Source organism: Pseudopipra pipra, chromosome 6 (assembly GCF_036250125.1).
Source record: "Pseudopipra pipra isolate bDixPip1 chromosome 6, bDixPip1.hap1, whole genome shotgun sequence".
Classification (NCBI taxonomy): Eukaryota; Metazoa; Chordata; class Aves; order Passeriformes; family Pipridae; genus Pseudopipra; species Pseudopipra pipra.
In genome coordinates, this window is record NC_087554.1 from 61,172,250 (window position 1) to 61,192,870 (window position 20,621).

Below are 20,621 nucleotides of genomic sequence, written 5' to 3' on the forward strand. Positions count from 1 at the left end.
CCAAACCTTCCCAAACCTTCTCTTCCCTTTCCAAACCATCCCAAACATTCCCAAACCTTCCCTTCCCTTCCCAAACCTTTTCTCCCCTTCCCTTCCCTTCCCAAACCATCCCAAACCTTCCCAAACCTTCTCTTCACTTCCCAAACCTCTCCTCCCCTTCCTTTTCTTTCCCTTCCCAAACCTTCCCTTCCCTTCCCAAACCATCTCAAACCTTCCCAAACCTTCTCTTCCCTTCCCAAACCATCCCAAACATTCTCAAACCTTCTCTTCCCTTCCCAAACCATCCCAAACATTCCCAAACCTTCCCTTTCCTTCCCAAACCTACTCCTGCCCACACTTCATCCCTTCCTTTCCCCTTAGATTAATAAATATCCGCTCCCCTCCACCCCTTCCCTTCCCCTCCACCCCTTCCCCTCCCTCCCCTTCCCTTCCTGCCCCAAACCTTCCCAAACCTCCCCTCCACTCCCCTCTCCTCTTCTCCCCAAACCTCCCCTCCACTCCCCTCTCCTCTTCTCCCCAAACCTTCTCTTCCCTCCCCTTCCCAAACCTTCCCTTCCCTTTCCAATCCTTCCCTTTCTAATCCTTCCCCTCCCTTACTGCCCCAAACCTTCCCAAACCTCCCCTCCCTTCCCCAAACCTTCTCTTCCCTCCCCTTCCCTTTCCAATCCTTCCCTTTCCAATCCTTCTCTTCCCTTCCCTTCCCAAACCTTCCCTCCCTTTCCCTCCCCCTCCCTCCCCTCCCCAACCCCTCCCCTTCCCAAACCTTCCCCTGCCCTGCCCTGCCCTGCCCTGCCCTCCCCTCCCCTCCCCTCCACATACCTTCCCAAACCTTCCTTCTCTCCCCTCCCCTTCCCAAACCTTCCCTTCCCAAACCTTCTCTTCCCTCCCCTCCCCTTCCCTTCTTCTGCCTACACTTCATCCCTCCCCTTCCCATTACCTTAAGAAGCTTCAGCCCTCCCCTTCCCCTTACATTAATAAACATCACCTTTCTCCCCCTGACCTGCATCTTTGTGGAACTCAATCGCCACAAACCTCAGCCCTGCAGCTCACGGGCCCGCTCTTGCCTTGCTTTTGCCCCTTGCCCCGTGGGCACACACACACAGGGACAAGGGCACTTCAGGCTGCCCCTGTCCCTGGGGCTCTGGCACACATTTAAAACTGCTTTAGCACAAGTCCCACCAGCACTTGCTCTCCAGTGCCACGGGAGCCTGGCAAGCTGGGCACACACCCACTCAGCAAACCCCCACCAACTCTGCTCTGCCTCAGGCAACACCTCAGCTCAACCATTGCAGCTGGGCTGGGGCCCTTCTGTCCCACACTCACTCCCAGCACTGACTCTCTCAGAGACAACACCTTCAGGGCATCAACCTCAAGCCTATCCCAAGGGTACCTGAGTTCTCCTGAACAACAACAAAAAGACCACCAATCTGCTCGACACCTATTCATCAACCCCTGCAAGCACCCCAAAGCACAAGCATCACACCTCAGCCACACACCCTGGCTGACAGCAGAAAGCACCAGCCATCTCCTTGCCATAGGATCAGGATGTTGATCTGTTCTCTACACACTCAGCTCTCCTTCCTCCTCACCTGATTTTATTGTGCTCATTACCTGACTGCACACACTGAGCTTCTTGGCCTCCAAATGTTTATAACCATCTTGGCCTCAAAAATTCTCATCTCCTCTGCACCTTCTCTATTCAGAAGAAATACGGGGTTGTTTTCGGTTTATCTTTTTTTTTTTTTTTCCGCCTAACTCTTACAAGCAAACTACTGTTTGGATCAATGGAATCATTTGCTCCTCCTTTACAGTCCTGGAAACAAAGGCACAACTTTAGAGCCTGTACTCTTTTTCTCCCTTACCATAAGGGCTAAGGAGAGGACAAGCCCCCGCTCTGCCCGTCCCCTTCGGGAGCCTTCATTCCTTGCGAGAGGAGCCCGGCTCAGTTTCTCCCCCGGAACAAGCGGCTTCGAAGCTGTCCCGGGGGCCGGCGGAGCGGGCCGGGTGTGGGGCGGTGCCGGGCGAGGAGGAGCCGCGGGGACGGGCCCGGGCTGGGGACGGGCGGGCGCCCGGCTCGGCTCGCTGCCGTCCCGCCCCGCTTTAGCCCAGGCCCGGCCGGCAGGAGCCGGGAGCTGCCGCCGGGAGGAGCCGCTGCCCAGCCCCGAGAAGCGCGGCGGGGACACACAGCCGCTGCCAAGGCCGGGACAAACCTCCGCCCCGCCCGCCGGGCTCCAAACCCGCCGCTCCGCATCTCCCGGCCAGGGCTGAGCCTGCCCCTGCTCCGACCTGCGGCATCTCGGCGCCTGCACGGCCAGAGCGGTGACCCAGGGCAGCGCTGCCCCAGCCGCCCGCACGGAGGAGCACATCGGGATGGGCTGGCTCGGCCGCTGAAAACTTTCTTGGAACAGCTCTGCCGGTTGGGCATTAATGGCAGCTGATTAAGGGTTTTGGCACTCGGCGTGCAGGTTTTGTTTTGGGGCGCGTTTCTTGGGGGCTTTGATGGCACCTAATAAAGTTGGAATGAAGAGAGTTGGAATTGCTTTGCAAAGTTCACAGCAAAATGGGGTGAACTGGGTAGGGAAAAAGGAAGTCCTGCTGTGTAGCTGACATCGTCCCAGTGAGGTTGCAATGCCTGAAATGTGGTCCTTTGAATGTCCCCACTGCAGCTGGATGGTGCCGAGGCTGGCTGAGAGCTTGCAGCCATTTTCTAGGCATGTGTTTCTTTCCTTTTTTCTTTTCTTCTCCTTTTCCAGACCAGTCTTCTCACCTCAACCCTTCATCTTTCCCATTGTACTCATACCAGAGCAGAGTGACCCTGGTTTGCCACCCCCTTTCCTCCTTGCCCCCTTGCCCATGCTCTTTTCTTCTTCCAGAGCTCCAAGTTTTGCAGGAGCACCGAGCCAAGGCTCCTTCCAGCCTCAGACAGAGCAGGGGGCTTCCCATTGCCTCCTCTGGAGACAGCAGGTGGAACAGCTTCAGCAATGTTATCGTTCCTCACAGGGAAGCAACCCTTCTGCCAGAAAAACTTGTAGAGTCTTTTAGCAGACTTCTGAGAGGGCTCCATCCCAGGCTTTTAAGTTTCCTGGATCATCCCAATTAGCCAGAGAAAAGAAGTGTGGAAAATTTTCTGGAGCTCAGATAGGACAGGTCAGCCCAGGGAGGAACACAGGCTTCACCTTAGAAATTGCCAAAACATACAAAATCCAGCCACCACACGCTCGGGGATCTTGTGTCCAGCAGTGACCATCTCCAGACCTTTTAACAGCTTTTATGGCCAATTAAACACAGTCCTCCTTTCTCATCAAAGAGTTGAGGATTTAGTTCTTTGGGGGCTTTTGGATGAGGGAGGTGCTGGGGGTTGGGAGGGAGGGGCATTGATGTTTCCTCTGAAATGCATTTTAGCACGAGCTGTGATAATTGTGGGTAGTTTTATTTTGCCCTGGTTTGAATATTCCTGCCTTCTTGGCTTTCTCCATCCCAGCAGTGAGCTTGTCCAAAAGAAACATTTCTCTTTCTCCTCTGTGTATCTGCTCTCACTTCTGTGTCTTGTCACTCCTCTGCTATCACAACACCCACAAATGAAAAATCCCCTCATCTCCTCTCTCAAGAACATCACTAGTTGTCACTGGACATTTTAGTCCTCTCTCTCCTCCTTACTTAGAGTTGTCCCTTGGAGTCCACAGGAACCAGGGCAGAACCCACCCTGACCACCAGGGCCAACCCACAGTTCTTAGAAGACTTTACCAGGACTCCCTCATGGCTGCAGGCAAGATTTCAAGACAGCCTGAACTTTAAAGCACCTCACCCAAGTGTCCCTAGGATGAGTTGGAAAGCCTTAGAAAGGCTGGAGCACTTGCTCTCTCAACTCCAAATCATCCAATACAGATTTCAGTTTGTATTTTCAAGCCCTGCAAAACTTTCCTGGCCAGTCAGCTCTCTGCAGCAGAGGGAGGATTAGTGTTTTTGCAATATCCTCCCTTGTTTGGGGTGCTTTTGGAAGACTGAGGGAACTTTTATTCCTTGAGGACTTTTATCCCTTATCAGAACTATTCTATTCTTATCCCAGGTTTTTTTGCTTCTGTTTAGTTTTTGAAATTGACTCTCAATGGACCATTTGAAGGCAAATAAGTTGCTGCTGATTTCAGTGCAGCCGTGGCCAAAGGGGTCAGAGCAGCTGCCCGTGGCAGTGTGTCACAGAGCCCTTTGTGACATGGTGACCGTCGCCAATGGGATGGGACAGGGCAGGGTGTCCAAGGGCCCTTTGTGACACATCCTGATATAGGTGTTGGGCGTCAACGCGGCCGCGCCACAGTGCTCGGAGCACGCGTCTGGTCAGGACGGGACTGAGCGGTGCTGTGAGGAGTCTCCTCGCAGCCAACTCGTTCGTTGCTGACCCGAAGCAATTCCGAGAGCTCTTTTTTGTGCAAGTTCCCTCGAGGCCAGACCCCAGGAGTTGGTGACCCGGAGGTTTTTCCGAGGCATCCACACTCCCTGTGGGAGTGGCCCTCGAGGCCAGGCCACGGGCCTTGGTGACCCAGAGCTTTTCTGGGCATCACCAGTGCCTGTGGAAGGTGCCCTCGAGGCCGGACCACGGGACTTGGTCACCTGCAGTCCCTGTGGAAGGTGTTCTCGAGGCCAGACCACGGGACTTGGTCACCTGCAGTCCCTGTGGAAGGTGCCTTTGAGGCCATTTTGTGAGATTTGCCCACCAGGGTATTTTCTAAGGCGTCTCTCGTGCAAGTTCCCTTGAGACCACACTGTGGGATGGCAGGGAGATGCTTCAGCCTGTTCAGGCTGTTCAGGAGGAAGAGGAACAGGAGAGGCCCTGGGGTGGCCCCAGCACAGCAAGCTGAGGAGCCCCAGCAGCAGGGTGAGTGCTGGAGCTGGGCCACAGGGCTGGTGGCTGCAGCCAGCTTGGCCCCTTCCTGTCCCCTGTGGACACGCACAGGGAAAGGGAAGGCGAAAGAGGGGCCACTGGGCACCCCAGGGCCGGCCCTGCCTCTGGAGTGCAGGGCTGGGCTGTGTTCCCTGGCGTCTCCTGCAGCCCCTCAGCTCTGCCTGCGCTCCCTCTTTGACAGATCCAGGCCAGGACCGGACAGAGGAGCAGGACCGCCCCCGTGGCCGCTTCCGCAGAGCAGTTCAGGTACCTGCAGCCATCCCCCCCTGGGCTGGGCCTGCTGTCCCTGCTCAGCCTGGCACTGCTGGTGGAACGCTCCCTCGGGCTTCCCTCTCTTCCCTGCCCTTTCTTCTCCTGCAGAGGTTGCTGAAAATCATGCGCATTCGGCGTAGAACACCCAGGACCACAGCACCTGAGCTCATGGCAGAGCCTGACACCAGGCCAGCTGAGCTCAAGGAAAAGCCTGAGGGCAGCACCGAGCCGACTGATCACATGGCAACCTCTGACACCGCTGTGACCGAGGACACGGCCAACCCTGACACCGCACTGGCCGATCTCATTGTGAAGGACATCACAGAACCCACTCATTGCACAACAGAGCCTGACACCGCTTTGGCTGAAGATACAACCAGCTTTGACACCGCAGCCACTGATGTCATGGCCAAGGCCGACATGGCCCCGATGGCCATTGATGGCACATCACATTCTGACGGGGCACCGATGGACGGCACAGCAAAGCCTGACACCGCATTGCCTGGTGACACAACCGGCTCCAACACTGATCTCGTGGCACAGGCTGACATCACCCCGATGCTGACTGAGGGCACAGCAAGCTCTGATGAGGCACCGATGGATGACACAGCAAACCCTGAGACTGCCATGACCGACGATGAAACCACAACAAGTGATCTCATGGCAGAGGGTGACACCACGAGTGAGGGCATCGGAAACACTGACACCACGCCAGCTGAGAGTGTGACTGATGCTCCCAATCTGCAGTTTTTGGAGGGCAAAGGTGTCTCCAGTTGGAAGCCAGTAAGCAGCCTGTGGCTAGGGTTTAAGTCCCCCAGGGGTCTCGTGGCCTCTCAAGCTGGGTCCGCTGGCCCCCTAAGCCTTTGAGGCCAGCAGAGTGTGGTGGGAAGGGAAGAACTTCTCGGGGAAGCTGGGCAACCTGCTCCCTCTGGCAGCTCCCCAACTCTCCTCCACTGCCTCTCCAGGTGCCGGCCATCGTTTGGTCCATCCACCACGACCTCACATTCCACGTGTCTCCACACACTGACATCTGCAGGCTCGCTGAGGCACACCCACGTGATGTGGTGATGACTCTCCTGCGCTGTGCCCCAGAGTGTGACAGGTACAGGGCTCTGCTGCCTTGCTGGCTCAGGGATCACCAACCCTTACAACCTATCACCCTGGAGAGACTGTCCCATATGGTCTGCCAGACAGATGGAGACTTCCAGGACTCTCAGGCCCCTCCATTTCCCAGCCTTGGCCTGTCAGCCCCCAGTCCTACTGCCATGTGCCTTCCCTGCCCCTCAAGGCACCGTAGTTCTGTCACCTGGGCTCCCACAGCTGCCCATGCCACGGCACTAGGGCTAAGACCCCCCTGACCCAGAGCTCTGACTCCACAGAGCTGCTGCAATGATGTGGAGAAGCATCAGCTCCTCAGGAACAGCAGTGGAGAAGGTGCTGCCAGTACTGCTCCAAGTGATGGAGGATTGGCCACTGCATGGAATGTCCACCTCTGATGGCGACAACAGAGACGTGTTTGCCCTGGCTGTGAGTTTCTAGAAGTGGCCTTTTCTCTTCCCCACATCGACTCTCCATCCTCCCCCACCACAGGGGGAGCCTCAGGCCTTGGGCTACAAATGTAGCTGAGGGGCAGGTTCAGGGACAACAGGCAGGCTGCTCCCCCTGCCTCTCCCCTGGCCTCTCCCTCCCACACTCGGGCCCTGACACATGGACCTCTCGCACTGAGCGCTGTCTCCACGTGCTTTGATTGCAGGCAACCCTGGCACTGTGGCTGATCATCCAGGAGCCCAAGTGCCAGGATGCAGTGATGAATTACATCCCCCGCCTGCTCGTGGCTCTGCTGTTCCAAGTGTCCATGAGCACAGAGCAGGTGCCAGAAGAGGTGAACACCTTCTGGAGGGGATGCCTGGAGCAACACCGCCTCCCCACCCAGCCCAACAGGTGCTCCATCCCTGTCCTCTCTCCCTGCCATGCCCTTGGGGCTGGGGCCAGGGCTCCCAGCATGACCTGGCCCTTGCTCTGCACACAGGTTCTTTGTAGAGACCATCAAGGCCCTGCTCTGCCATCTGCCATGGGAGAATATTTGGATGGCAAGGAAGCGCAGGCTTGCCTGGGACCCACTCGTGAATTCTGACACCCATCACTATGCAGTGGGTCTGCATGTCAGGTGAGACAACCTTGACCCCGCTGCCCCCATCATCTCTACCCAGGGCATGGGGCACTCCAAACAGCCCCCATGGGTGTAAAGCAGAGGGCCTTGGCCCCAAGGGATGGCCGAGCAGCTTGGAAGAGGCTGCGGGAGGTGGGTGCACAGGAGGAGCCACCTGCCGTAGTGCTCACATCCCATCCTGAGCTGCTGGAGAAAGACCAGGACTCTATGAGTCAGTGCTGGGAGAGCTTTGCCCACCCTGCTCAGGCTCCATGCTTTTCCCCCTGACAGGGAGATGCGCCGCCAATTGACCCCCTCCCATTCCCCACTGGCAATCCACCTGCTGGGGCTGCTCAGCACTGAGGACCCCCGTTGGGAGCTGCCTGCCCTGGAGTTCCTTGTGGAGGTGAGCCCGATGGCCAGCGCTGCCTGGCCCTGCTGCCTCCCCCTCTCTGCCCTCTCACAGCCGCAGCTGCCTGGGATGGTGCCTGTGCCCTGTGCTGCTGCCTGGGCCCAGCCCTGGGCGGCTCCACGCTCCTGCTACCCGGGCACCCCGTCACTGCTCTCTGCCTTCCAGGTCCTGGACTATCTGGACGCAAAGAGATGTCAGAGCAGTGTTGAGCAGATCCTGTCAAGGCACCTGCAGAGCCAGTGCTCAGAGAGACGTCGCCTGGCTCTCCGAGGCCGCATGGTGCTCTGGATGGATCTGTCAATGGTGAGAAGGGGACACACAGCTGAAGCCACACAGGCGGCCTGGGGCTGGGGAAGGCAGTCCCTTGGGCTTGGCTGGGCTTTGGCAGCTGTGGATGCTCCTCCCAGCTCTCCTGCCTCCCTGTACAGCTGCCCAGGCCCTGTGGGACAGGCCTTTGGCCTCTGGGCCCCGGGGCAGCAGCGTGGGGTTGCACTGCCAGAGAGCTGTTGGTGGGGCAGCTGTTCAGGGCTTGACAGCACAGCACTGTGTTCCACACAGGCCCAAAGCATCTGCAGCCTGTCTCAACACCTCCTGGAGCTGCTGCCTGATGAAGATGGAGAGCTGGTCGTGATGACCCTCTCTGTGTTTGTGAATATGCTCCGGGACAAAGACATTCGGGCACTCATCTCCACTGCCCCCAAGCTGGCTGAGGCGCTCCAACCACTCTTTGACAACGTAAGGCTCTGTACCCCCCAGCCACGGGCACTGGCTGCTGCCAGGAAACTTTGTGCTCTGTGGATGTTCAGGCCTGTGCCTGTTCCCGGTGGGTCTGGAGTATCCAGTGCTGAGGTCTTTTTCTCCTCTTTTTCTCCTCTGCACCCATTTGTAGCTGTCCTCCTTTTACTTCTTCCAAACTGTGATGGAGGTACTGGTGGAAGGGGGAACAAGGCCCTTGGAGATGCAGATGCATCAGACCCTGGTGCTGTGGTTCTTCCTGCAGTATGATGAGCACCAGTGCATGGCAGAGGTGAGCACTTGTGGGCTCTGGGGTCCCCGTGGCAGGGCCTGGGCTGCCTCCTGCCCTGGGGCTTCATGGGCTCCAGCCTCCTCCTGGCCAGGGACAAAGACCTGGCCACAGAAATTCAAGACAGCTCCCATTCCAGATACTTATAGAGGGGAAAGGTGTCTCCAATCAGCAGCAAGTAAGCAGCCTGTGGCCAGGGCTCAAGTGCCCCAGGGGTCTCGTGGCCTCTCATGCCAGGTCCGCTGGCCCCTAAGCCTTTGAGGCCACACTGTGTGGTGAGAAGGGAAGCACTTCTTGGGGAAGCTGGGCAACTTGTTCCCTCTGGCACCTCTTCAGCTGTCCCCCACTGCCTCTCCAGGTGCCGACCATCGTGAGATCCATGCACCAGTGCCTCACCTCCCACATGGCTCCAGGGATCACAATGCACACCAACATCTGCAGGCTCGCTGAGGCACACCCACGTGACGTGGTGATGACTCTCCTGCGCTGTGCCCCAGAGTGTGACAGGTACAGGGCCCAGCTGCCTTGCTGGCTCAGGGATCACCAATCCTTACAACCCATCACCCTGGAGAGCCTGTCCTGTGTGGTCTGCCAGACAGATGGAGACTTCCAGGACCCTTGGGCCCCTCCATTTCCCAGCCCTGGCCTATCAGCCCCCAATCCTGCTGCCATGTGCAATCCCTGCTCCTCAAGGCACTGTGGCTCTGTCACATGGGCCCCCACAGCTCCCCAAGCCATGGTGCCGAGCTGAGACCCCCCTGACCCAGAGCTCTGGCTCCACAGAGCTGCTACAATGATGTGGAGAAGCATCGGCTCCTCAGGAACAACAGTGGAGAAGGTGCTGCCAGTACTGCTCCACGTGATGGAGGATTGGCCAGTGCACGGAATGTCCACCTCCGATGGTGACAGCAGAGATGTCTTTGCCGTGACTGTGAGTTTCTAGAAGTGGTCTTTGCTCCTCCCCAAGTCACCTCCCTCACCACTGCATCTCCCTGCCTCAGGCCTTGGGCTACAAATGTGGCTGAGGGGCAGGTTCAGGGGCAACAGGCCGGCTGCTCCCCCTGCCTCTCCCCTGGCCTCTCCCTCCCACATTCAGGCCCTGACACATGGACCTCTCGCACTGAGCATTGTCTCCACGTGCTTTGATTGCAGGCAACCCTGGCACTGTGGCTGATCATCCAGGAGCCCAAGTGCCAGGATGCACTCATGAATTACGTCCCCCGCCTGCTCGGGGCTCTGCTGTTCCAAGTGTCCATGAGCACAGAGCAGGTGCCAGAAGAGGTGAACAGCTTCTGGAGGGGATGCCTGGAGGAACATCACCTTCCCACCCAGCCCAACAGGTGCTCCATCCCAGTCCTCTCTCCCTGCCATGCCCTTGGGGCTGGGGCCAGTTCTCCCAGCATGACCTGGCCTTTGCTCTGCACACAGGTTTTTGGTCCAGACCATCAAGGCCCTGCTGTGCCGGCTGCAGTGGGACAATGAGGTGGTGTCAGTGGAGCGCAAGTGTGGCTGGGACACGCTCCTCTGTGCTGACACCCAGCACTATGCAGTGGGGCTGCTGGCCAGGTGACACACCCTCGTCCCCACTGCCCCCGGCATCTCTGCCCTGGGCACGGGCCACCCCACACAGCCTGCTGGGGGAGCTTTGCCCACCCTGCTCAGGCTCCATGGTTCCTTCTTTCCCCCTGACAGGGAGATGCGCCACGTCTTGGTCCCTTTCTATTCCCTCATGGCAATCCACCTGCTGGGGCTGCTCAGCACTGAACACCCTCGTTGGGAGCTGCCTGCCCTGGCCTTCCTTGTGGAGGTGAGCGTGATGGCCAGCGCTGCCTGGCCCTGCTGCCTCCCCCTCTCTGCCCTCTGTGCTGCTGCCTGGGCCCAGCCCTGGCCAGCTCCCGGCTCCTGCTGCCCAGGCACGCCATCACTGCTCTCTGCCTTCCAGGTCCTGGACTTCCTGGACGAGAGTAAATGTCGTAACAGGGTCCTGCCCATCCTGTTGAGGAACCTGCAGAGCCAGTGCCCAGAGAGGCAGCGCCTGGCACTCAGAGGCCTCCTGGTGCTTGCTGTGGATCCCTCAATGGTGAGAAGGGGCCACCCGGCTGAAGCCTCACGGGCAGCCTGGGGCTGGGGAAGGGAGGCGCTTGGGTTTGGCTGGGCTTTGGCAGCTGTGGATGCTCCTCCCAGCTCTCCTGCCTCCCTCTTCTGCTGACCAGGCCCTGTGGGACAGGCCTTTGGCCTCTGGGCCCCGTGGCAGCAGCGTGGGGTTGCACTGCCAGAGAGCTGTTGGTGGGGCAGCTGTTCAGGGCTTGACAGCACAGCACTGTGTTCCACACAGGCCGAAAGCATCTGCAGCCTGTCCCAACATCTCCTGGAGCTGCTGCGTGATGCAGATGGAGAGCTGGTCGTGATGACCCTCTCTGTGTTTGAGAGTGTGCTCCGGGATGAAGATATTCGGGTATTCATCTCCACTGCCCCCAAGCTGGCTGAGGCGCTCCGGCCACTCTTTGACCATGTAAGGCTTTGTGCCCTCCACCTCCAGGCACTGAGTGCTGCCAGGAAACTTTGCCCTGTGGATGTTCAGGCTTGTGCCTGTTCCTGGTGGGCCTGGAGCAGCCAGTGCTGAGGTGTTTTTCTCCTCTTTTGCCCAAGGACAACACCAACGTGCAGCTGCTCTCCATTCGCCTCTTCCGAGAGCTGATGGAGGTGCTGGCAGAAGAGGGAACACAGCTCTTGGAGACTCAGGTGCACCAGAGCCTGGTCCCACTCTTCATCCATGGGCATGACGAGAACCAGTGCGTGGCAGAGGTGAGCACTCGTGGGCTCTGGTGGCCCTGTGCACAGGGCTGGGCTGCCTCCTGCCCTGGAGCCTCAAGGGCTCCAGCCTCCTCCTGGCCTTGGAGCAGGGACACAGGGGCTGTGCCCTGGGCTGTGGTGCCATGTCCCGCTCTCTGCTGCTCTGCAGGCCTCTCGGGAAGTGCTGCTTTGCGCTGCAAGGTTCCTCAAGAGAAGGGACCTGGAGAAGCTGCTGAGGAAAGAGCAGCACTTCAAGTTCTGTGATTGCCTGGTAAGGATGGCCCCGAAGGCCCAGCCCCAGGCTGGACAAGCCCCAGGCCCCAATGCCCAGTGTGCGGGGCTGGGCCTGTGCCCCTGCCACTGCTGCAGCCACAGACACCCCCCTGCTCTCTGCAGATGGACAAGGACGTGAGCCGAAGGGACGAGCACCTGCACCAGGCCCTGCCCTACCTCCAGAGCCCACAGCAGCCCCTGCGAGAGGCGGCCGTCAGGTTCATGGGTGAGCCACAAGCCCGCGGTCCCTCCCTCCCCACTGCAGCTCGGCCCCAGCCCCAGCTGCTCCAGCGGCAGCAGGATGTGGCCCAGGGATGTGCTGGGGAGCCCCGAGTGCCCTGGCAGCTGCTGCCGCCCTCTGCCAGCCACACCCTTGGGTGTCCTGATGTGGGAAGGCCCCGGGCTCAGCCCTGCCAGGCCAGGAGGCCGTGGGGGGGTAGCTGTGCTGCTGGGGCCCTGACACGCTCTCTGTTCCCAGGGATTGCTGCCTGGCACATGCAAGACCTGCAGCTCCTCATGAGGGGTGAGTGAGGACAGTGGGCTCTCACTGGGGGCTGGCAGGGGGGAGCACAGACCCTGGGCAGGGAGCTGCAATCCCTGCCCTGCCTGCGCGGGGCTCTGCTCCCTGCACGGACAAGGGGTGCTGTGGGCAGAGCAGGGACACATTTCAGGGGCAGGGGGAGGACTGGGGGCCAGCACCTTCCCGCTCATCCTGTTGACCCCTGCTCCCTCCTGGCCACGGCAAGAACTGGCTGGGATGGCCCCGACAGGAGGGTCTCCTTGGGTTCCCGCACATCCAGGCTCTGACCGTGGCTCCGTTCCTCTCTCTTCCAGCCTTTGAAGCCATCAGCCAAGACGACTGCCCGTCCTACTGCACCATGCGGACTGAATTCTTGTCCGCTTTCAGACGGGCAGTAACAAAGTAATCTCCAGCCAGACAACCTGCGTCCCTCCAACAGCACCGGAAGACCAAGGGACGAGACCACTTCTCAGCGGAGCTGGAGATTCAGCTGATGCTGGGCCCAACTGAGCCAGCCGGCAAGGCCAGGCAGCTCCTGGCCTGCCCATCTCTACGGACAGCCCCTTCCCTTCCCAAACCTTCCCAAACCTTCCCTTCCCTTCCCAAACCATCCCAATCCTTCCCAAACCTTCTCTTCCCTTCCCAAACCATCCCAAACATTCCCAAACCTTCTCTTCACTTCCCAAACCTCCCCTCCCCTTCCTTTCCTTTCCCTTCCCAAACCTTCCCTTCCCTTCCCTTCCCAAACCATCCCAAACATTCCCAAACATTCCCTTTCCTTCCCAAACCATCCCAAACATTCCCAAACCTTCTCTTCCCTTCCCAAACCATCCCAAACATTCCCAAACCTTCCCTTTCCTTCCCAAACCTACTCCTGCCCACACTTCATCCCTTCCTTTTCCCTTAGATTAATAAATATCAGCTCCCCTCCACCCCTTCCCTTCCCCTCCACCCCTTCCCTTCTCCTCTCTCCCCTTCCCTTCCTGCCCCTAACCTTCCCAAAACCCCCCTCCCCTCCCCTCTCCTCTCCTCTTCCCCCCAAACCTTCTCTTCCCTCCCCTTCCCAAACCTTCCCTTCCCTTTCCAATCCTTCCCTTTCCAATCCTTCCCAAACCTCCCCTTCCCTTACCGCCCCAAACCTTCTCCTCCCTCCCCAAACCTTCTCTTCCCTCCCCTTCCCTTTCCAATCCTTCCCTTCCCTTCCCTTCCCTTCCCTTCCCTCCCCTTCCCTTCCCTTCCCTTCCCTTCCCTTCCCTTCCCTTCCCTTCCCTTCCCTTCCCTTCCCTTCCCTTCCCTTCCCTTCCCTTCCCTTCCCTTCCCTTCCCTTCCCTTCCCTCGCCTCCCCTCCCCTCCCCTCCCCTGCCCTCCCCAAACCTTCCCAAACCTTCCTTCTCTCTCCTCCCCTTCCCAAACCTTCCCTTCCCAAACCTTCTCTTCCCTCCCCTCCCCTTCCCTTCTTCTACCTACACTTCATCCCTCCCTTTTCCATTACCTTAAGAAGCTTCAGCCCTCCCCTTCCCCTTACATTAATAAACATCACCTTTCTCCCCCTGACCTGCATCTTTGTGGAACTCAATCGCCACAAACCTCAGCCCTGCAGCTCACGGGCCCGCTCCTGCCTTGCTTTTGCCCCTTGCCCCGTGGGCACACACACACAGGGACAAGGGCACTTCAGGCTGCCCCTGTCCATGGGGCTCTGGGACACATTTTAAACTGCTTTAGCACAAGTCCCACCAGCACTTGCTCTCCAGTGCCACGGGAGCCTGGCAAGCTGGGCACACACCCACTCAGCAAACCCCCAGCAACTCTGCTCTGCCTCAGGCAACACCTCAGCTCAACCACTGCAGCTGGGCTGGGGCCCTTCTGTCCCACACTCACTCGCAGCACTGACTGTCTCAGAGACAACACCTTCAGGGCATCAACCTCAAGCCTATCCCAAGGGTACCTGAGTACTCCCCAACAACAACAAAAAGACCACCAATCTGCTCGACACCTATTCATCAACCCCTGCAAGCACCCCAAATCACAAGCATCAAACCTCACACACCCTGGCTGACAGCAGAAAGCACCAGCCATCTCCTTGCCATAGGATCAGGATGTTGATCTGTTCTCTACACACTCAGCTCTCCTTCCTCCTCACCTGATTTTATTCTGCTCATTACCTGACTGCACACGCTGAGCTTCTTGGCCTCCAAATGTTTATAACCATCTTGGCCTCAAAAATTCTCATCTCCTCTGCACCTTCTCTATTCAGAAGAAATACGGGGTTGTTTTCGGTTTATCTTTTTTTTTTTTTTTCCGCCTAACTCTTACAAGCAAACTACTGTTTGGATCAATGGAATCATTTGCTCCTCCTTTACAGTCCTGGAAACAAAGGCACAACTTTAGAGCCTGTACTCTTTTTCTCCCTTACCATAAGGGCTAAGGAGAGGACAAGCCCCTGCTCTGCCCGTCCCCTTCGGGAGCCTTCATTCCTTGCGAGAGGAGCCCGGCTCAGCTTCTCCCCCAGAACAGGCGGCTTCGAAGCTGTCCCGGGGGCCGGCGGAGCGGGCCGGGTGTGGGGCGGTGCCGGGCGAGGAGGAGCCGCGGGGACGGGCCCGGGCTGGGGACGGGCGGGCGCCCGGCTCGGCTCGCTGCCGTCCCGCCCCGCTTTAGCCCAGGCCCGGCCGGCAGGAGCCGGGAGCTGCCGCCGGGAGGAGCCGCTGCCCGGCCCCGAGAAGCGCGGCGGGGACACACAGCCGCTGCCAAGGCCGGGACAAACCTCCGCCCCGCCCGCCGGGCTCCAAACCCGCCGCTCCGCATCTCCCGGCCAGGGCTGAGCCTGCCCCTGCTCCGACCTGCGGCATCTCGGCGCCTGCACGGCCAGAGCGGTGACCCAGGGCAGCGCTGCCCCAGCCGCCCGCAGGGAGGAGCACATCGGGATGGGCTGGCTCGGCCTCTGAAAACTTCTTGGAACAGCTCTGCCGCTTGGGCATTAATGGCAGCTGATTAACGATTTTGGCACTCGGCGTGCAGGCTTTGTTTTGGGGCGCGTTTCTTGGGGGCTTTGATGGCACCTAATAAAGTTGGAATGAAGAGAGTTGGAATTGCTTTGCAAAGTTCACAGCAAAATGGGGTGAACTGGGTAGGGAACAAGGAAGTCCTGCTGTGTAGCTGACATCGTCCCAGTGAGGTTGCAATGCCTGAAATGTGGTCCTTTGAATGTCCCCACTGCAGCTGGATGGTGCCGAGGCTGGCTGAGAGCTTGCAGCCATTTTCTAGGCGTGTGTTTCTTTCCTTTTTTCTTTTCTTCTCCTTTTCCAGACCACTCTTCTCACCTCAACCCTTCATCTTTCCTATTCTACCCAGGCCAGAGCAGAGTGCCCCTGGTTTGCCACCCCCTTTTCCTCCTTTCCTCCTTGCCCATGCTCTTTTCTTCTTCCAGAGCTCCAAGTTTTGCAGGAGCACCGAGCCAAGGCTCCTTCCAGCCTCAGACAGAGCAGGGGGCTTCCCATTACCTCCTCTGGAGAGAGCAGGTGGAACAGCTTCAGCAATGTTATCGTTCCTCACAGGGAAGCAACCCTTCTGCCAGAAAAACTTGTAGAGTCTTTTAGCAGACTTCTGAGAGGGCTCCATCCCAGGCTTTTAAGTTTCCTGGATCATCCCAATTAGCCAGAGAAAAGAAGTGTGGAAAATTTTTTGGAGCTCAGATAGGACAGGTCAGCCCAGGGAGGAACACAGGCTTCACCTTAGAAATTGCCAAAACATACAAAATCCAGCCACCACATGCTCCGAGATCTTGTGTCCAGCAGTGACCATCTCCAGACCTTTTAACAGCTTTTATGGCCAATTAAACACAGTCCTCCTTTCTCATCAAAGAGTTGAGGATTTAGTTCTTTGGGGGCTTTTGGATGAGGGAGGTGCTGGGGGTTGGGAGGGAGGGGCATTGATGTTTCCTCCGAAATGCATTTTAGCACGAGCTGTGATAATTGTGGGTAGTTTTATTTTTCCCTGGTTTGAATATTCCTGCCTTCTTGGCTTTCTCCATCCCAGCAGTGAGCTTGTCCAAAAGAAACATTTCTCTTTCTCCTCTGTGTATCTGCTCTCACTTCTGTGTCTTGTCACTCCTCTGCTATCACAACACCCACAAATGAAAAATCCCTTCATCTCCTCTCTCAAGAACATCACTAGTTAGAGGACATTTTAGTCCTCTCTCTCCTCCTTACTTGGAGCTGTCCCTTGGAGTCCATATGAAGCAGGGCAGAACCCACCCTGACCACCAGGGCCAACCCACAGTTCTTAGAAGACTTTACCAGGACTCCCTCATGGCTGCAGGCAAGATTTCAAGACAGCCTGAACTTTAAAGCACCTCACCCAAGTGTCCCTAGGATGAGTTGGAAAGCCTTAGAAAGGCTGGAGCACTTGCTCTCTCAACTCCAAATCATCCAATACAGATTTCAGTTTGTATTTTCAAGCCCTGCAAAACTTTCCTGGCCAGTCAGCTCTCTGCACCAGAGGGAGGATTAGTGTTTTTGCAATATCCTCCCTTGTTTGGGGTGCTTTTGGAAGACTGAGGGAACTTTTATTCCTTGAGGACTTTTATCCCTTATCAGAACTATTCTATTCTTATCCCAGGTTTTTTTGCTTCTGTTTAGTTTTTGAAATTGACTCTCAATGGACCATTTGAAGGCAAATAAGTTGCTGCTGATTTCAGTGCAGCCGTGGCCAAAGGGGTCAGAGCAGCTGCCCATGGCAGTGTGTCACAGAGCCCTTTGTGACATGGTGACCGTCGCCAATGGGATGGGACAGGGCAGGGTGTCCAAGGGCCCTTTGTGACACATCCTGATATAGGTGTTGGGCGTCAACGCGGCCGCGCCACAGTGCTCGGAGCACGCGTCTGGTCAGGACGGGACTGAGCGGTGCTGTGAGGAGTCTCCTCGCAGCCAACTCATTCGTTGCTGACCCGAAGCATTTCCGAGAGCTCTTTTTTGCGAAAGTTCCCTCGAGGCCAAACCCCAGGAGTTGGTGACCCGGAGGTTTTTCCGAGGCATCCACACTCCCTGTGGGAGTGGCCCTCGAGGCCAGGCCACAGGCCTTGGTGACCCGGAGCTTTTCTGGGCATCACCAGTGCCTGTGGAAGGTGCCTACGAGGCCGGACCACGGGACTTGGTCACCTGCAGTCCCTGTGGAAGGTGCCCTCGAGGCCAGACCACGGGACTTGGTCACCTGCAGTCCCTGTGGAAGGTGCCCTCGCGGCAATTTTTTGACATTTGCCCACCAGGGTTTTTTCTAAGGCGTCTCTCGTGCAAGTTCCCTTGAGACCACACTGTGGGATGGCAGGGAGACGCTTCAGCCTGTTCAGGCTGTTCAGGAGGAAGAGGAACGGGAGAGGCCCTGGGGCGGCCCCAGCACAGCAAGCTGAGGAGCCCCTGCAGCAGGGTGAGTGCTGGAGCTGGGCCACAGGGCTGGTGGCTGCAGCCAGCTTGGCCCCTTCCTGTCCCCTGTGGACACGCTCAGGGAAAAAGGAGGGGGGAAGAGGGGCCCAGGCTGACCGCCCAGCATCCCTGCTCCATCCACTGGGCACCCCAGGGCCGACCCTGCCTCTGGAGCGCAGGGCTGGGCTGTGTTCCCTGGCCTCTCCTGCAGCCCCTCAGCTCTGCCTTCGCTCCCTCTTTGACAGATCCAGGCCAGGACCGGACAGAGGAGCAGGACCGCCCCCATGGCCGCTTCCGCAGAGCAGTTCAGGTACCTGCAGCCATCCCCCCCTGGGCTGGGCCTGCTGTCCCTGCTCCGCCTGGCACTGCTGGTGGAGCGCTCCCTCGGGCTTCCCTCTCTTCCCTGCCCTTTCTTCTGCTGCAGAGGTTGCTGAAAATCATGCGCATTCGGCGCAGAACACCCAGGAGCACACCACCTGAGCTCATGGCAGAGCCTGACACCAGGCCAGCTGAGCTCAAGGAGAAGACTGAGGGCAGCACCGAGCCGATCGATCGCATGGCAACCTCTGACACCGCTGTGACCGAGGACACGGCCAACCCTGACACCACACTGGCCGACCTCACCGCGAAGAATGACACCGAACCCACTCATTGCACAACAGAGCCTGACACCGCTTTGGCTGAAGATACAACCAGCTCTGACACCACAGCCACTGATGTCATGGCCAAGGCCGACATGGCCCCGATGGCCATTGATGGCACATCACACTCTGAAGTGGCACCGATGGACGGCACAGCAAAGCCTGACACCGCTTTGCCTGGTGACACAACCGGCTCCAACACCGATCTCGTGGCACAGGCTGACATCACCCCGATGCCGACTGAGGGCACAGCAAGCTCTGATGAGGCACTGATGGATGGCACAGCAAACCCTGAGACTGCCATGACCGATGCTGAAACCACAACAAGTGATCTCATCGCAGAGGGTGACGCCACGAGTGAGGGCATCGGAAACACTGACACCACGCCAGCTGAGAGTGTGACCGATGCTCCCAATCTGCAGTTTTTGGAGGGGAAAGGTGTCTCCAGTTGGAAGCCAGTAAGCAGCCTGTGGCCAGGGTTTAAGTCCCCCAGGAGACTTGTGCCCTCTCAAGTTGGGTCCACTTGCCTTCTAAGCCTTTGAGGCCAGCAGAGTGTGGTGGGAAGGGAAGAACTTCTCAGGGAAGCTGGGCAACCTGCTCCCTCTTGCAGCTCCCCAACTCTCCTCCACTGCCTCTCCAGGTGCCGGCCATCGTTTGGTCCATCCACCACGACCTCACATTCCACGTGTCTCCTCACACTGACATCTGCAGACTCGCTGAGGCACACCCACGTGATGTGGTGATGACTCTCCTGCGTTTGGCCCCAGAGTGTGACAGGTACAGGGCTCTGCTGCCTTGCTGGCTCAGGGATCACCAACCCTTACAACCCCTCATCCTGGAGAGTCTATCCCATGTGGTCTGCCAGACAGATGGAGACTTCCAGGACCCTTGGGCCCCTCCATTTCCCAGCCTGTCAGCCCCCAGTCCTACTGCCATGTGCCTTCCCTGCCCTTCAAGGCACCGTGGCTCTGTCACATGGGCTCCCACAGCTCCCTAAGCCACAGTGCTGGGGCTGAGACCCCCCTGACCCAGAGCTCTGACTCCACAGAGCTGCTGCAATGATGTGGAGAAGCATCGGCTCCTCGGGAACAGCAGTGGAGAAGGTGCTGCCAGTACTGCTCCGTGTGATGGAGGATTGGCCAGTGCACGGAATGTCCACCTCCGATGGCGACAGCAGAGACGTGTTTGCCCTGGCTGTGAGTTTCTAGAAGTGGCCTTTTCTTCTCCCCACATCGCCTCTCCAGTGACTCTCCATCCTCCCCCACCCCTGCATCTCCCTGTCTCAGGCCTTGGGCTGCAAATCTGGCTGAGGGGCAGGTTCAGGGACAACAGGCTGGCTGCTCCCCCTGCCTCTCCCCTGGCCTCTCCCTCCCACACTCGGGCCCTGACACATGGACCTCTTGCACTGAGCGTTGTCTCTGCGTGCTTTGATTGCAGGCAACCCTGGCACTGTGGCTGATCATCCAGGAGCCCAAGTGCCAGGATGCAGTGATGAATTACATCCCCCGCCTGCTCATGGCTCTGCTGTTCCAAGTGTCCATGAGCACAGAGCAGGTGCCAGAAGAGGTGAACAGCTTCTGGAGGGGATGCCTGGAGCAACATCGCCTCCCCACCCAGCCCAACAGGTGCTCCATCCCTGTCCTCTCTCCCTGCCATGCCCTTGGGGCTGGGGCCAGGGCTCCCAGCATGACCTGGCCTTTGCTCTGCACACAGGTTTTTGGTCCAGACCATCAAGGCCCTGCTCTGCCATCTGCCATGGGAGGATATTTGGATGGCAAGGAAGCGCAGGCTTGCCTGGGACCCACTCCTGAATTCTGACACCCATCACTATGCAGTGGGTCTGCATGTCAGGTGAGACAATCTTGTCCCTGCTGCTCCCATCATCTCTACCCAGGGCACGGGGCACTCCACACAGCTCCCATGGCCGTGGGGCAAAGGGCCTTGGCCCCAAGGGATGGCCGAGCAGATTGCAAAAGGCTGCGGGAGGAGGAGGAGGAGCCCCATGCCATAGTGCCCACATCCCATCCTGAGCTGCTGGAGAAAGACCAGGACTCTGTGAGTCAGTACTGGGAGCTTTGCCCACCCTGCTCAGGCTCCATGCTTTTCCCCCTGACAGGGAGATGCGCCGCCAATTGACCCCCTCCCATTCCCCACTGGCAATCCACCTGCTGGGGCTGCTCAGCACTGAGGACCCCCGTTGGGAGCTGCCTGCCCTGGAGTTCCTTGTGGAGGTGAGCCCGATGGCC

The 20,621-nt window shown here is 58.3% G+C and overlaps 2 protein-coding genes and 1 long non-coding RNA gene across 3 annotated transcripts in view; all 3 read left to right on the forward strand.

Annotated features, from left to right (window-relative positions):
* Positions 1–8,610: 8,610 nt before the first annotated feature.
* Positions 8,611–13,213, forward strand: LOC135416410 (maestro heat-like repeat family member 5). The gene is made up of 13 exons (XM_064659541.1): positions 8,611–8,737; positions 9,093–9,241; positions 9,518–9,665; positions 9,887–10,074; positions 10,163–10,300; positions 10,427–10,541; positions 10,677–10,814; positions 11,070–11,246; positions 11,384–11,539; positions 11,697–11,798; positions 11,924–12,026; positions 12,279–12,323; positions 12,635–13,213. Exons 1-13 carry the CDS (start codon positions 8,630–8,632, stop codon positions 12,724–12,726), a joined length of 1,659 nt encoding a protein of 552 aa, XP_064515611.1. The 5' UTR covers positions 8,611–8,629; the 3' UTR covers positions 12,727–13,213.
* A 3,789-nt stretch (positions 13,214–17,002) lies between these two features.
* Positions 17,003–20,621, forward strand: part of LOC135416751 (uncharacterized) — a gene marked incomplete at its 3' end in the record, with an annotated part of 29,245 nt that continues 25,626 nt past the window's right edge. Inside the window, exons 1-3 of the mRNA XM_064660071.1 lie at positions 17,003–17,738; positions 17,980–18,044; positions 18,159–18,833. Coding sequence (XP_064516141.1) covers positions 17,633–17,738; positions 17,980–18,044; positions 18,159–18,833 — 846 coding nt within the window. The remainder of the gene's footprint in view (positions 17,739–17,979; positions 18,045–18,158; positions 18,834–20,621) is intronic.
* LOC135416412 (uncharacterized) lies at positions 19,136–19,984 on the forward strand. The gene is made up of 3 exons (XR_010431572.1): positions 19,136–19,152; positions 19,424–19,571; positions 19,813–19,984. It is a non-coding gene; the product is annotated as an uncharacterized LOC135416412 (long non-coding RNA).

Excerpts from the sequence above, each read along its gene's own strand:
- LOC135416410 (XM_064659541.1), top strand. The coding sequence starts at position 8,630 with ATGGAGGTACTGGTGGAAGGGGGAACAAGGCCCTTGGAGATGCAGATG. Across the intron at positions 8,738-9,092 it reads AGCACCAGTGCATGGCAGAG|GTGCCGACCATCGTGAGATC; the intron begins GTGAGCACTTGT and ends CTGCCTCTCCAG. Across the intron at positions 11,799-11,923 it reads TCAAGTTCTGTGATTGCCTG|ATGGACAAGGACGTGAGCCG; the intron begins GTAAGGATGGCC and ends TGCTCTCTGCAG.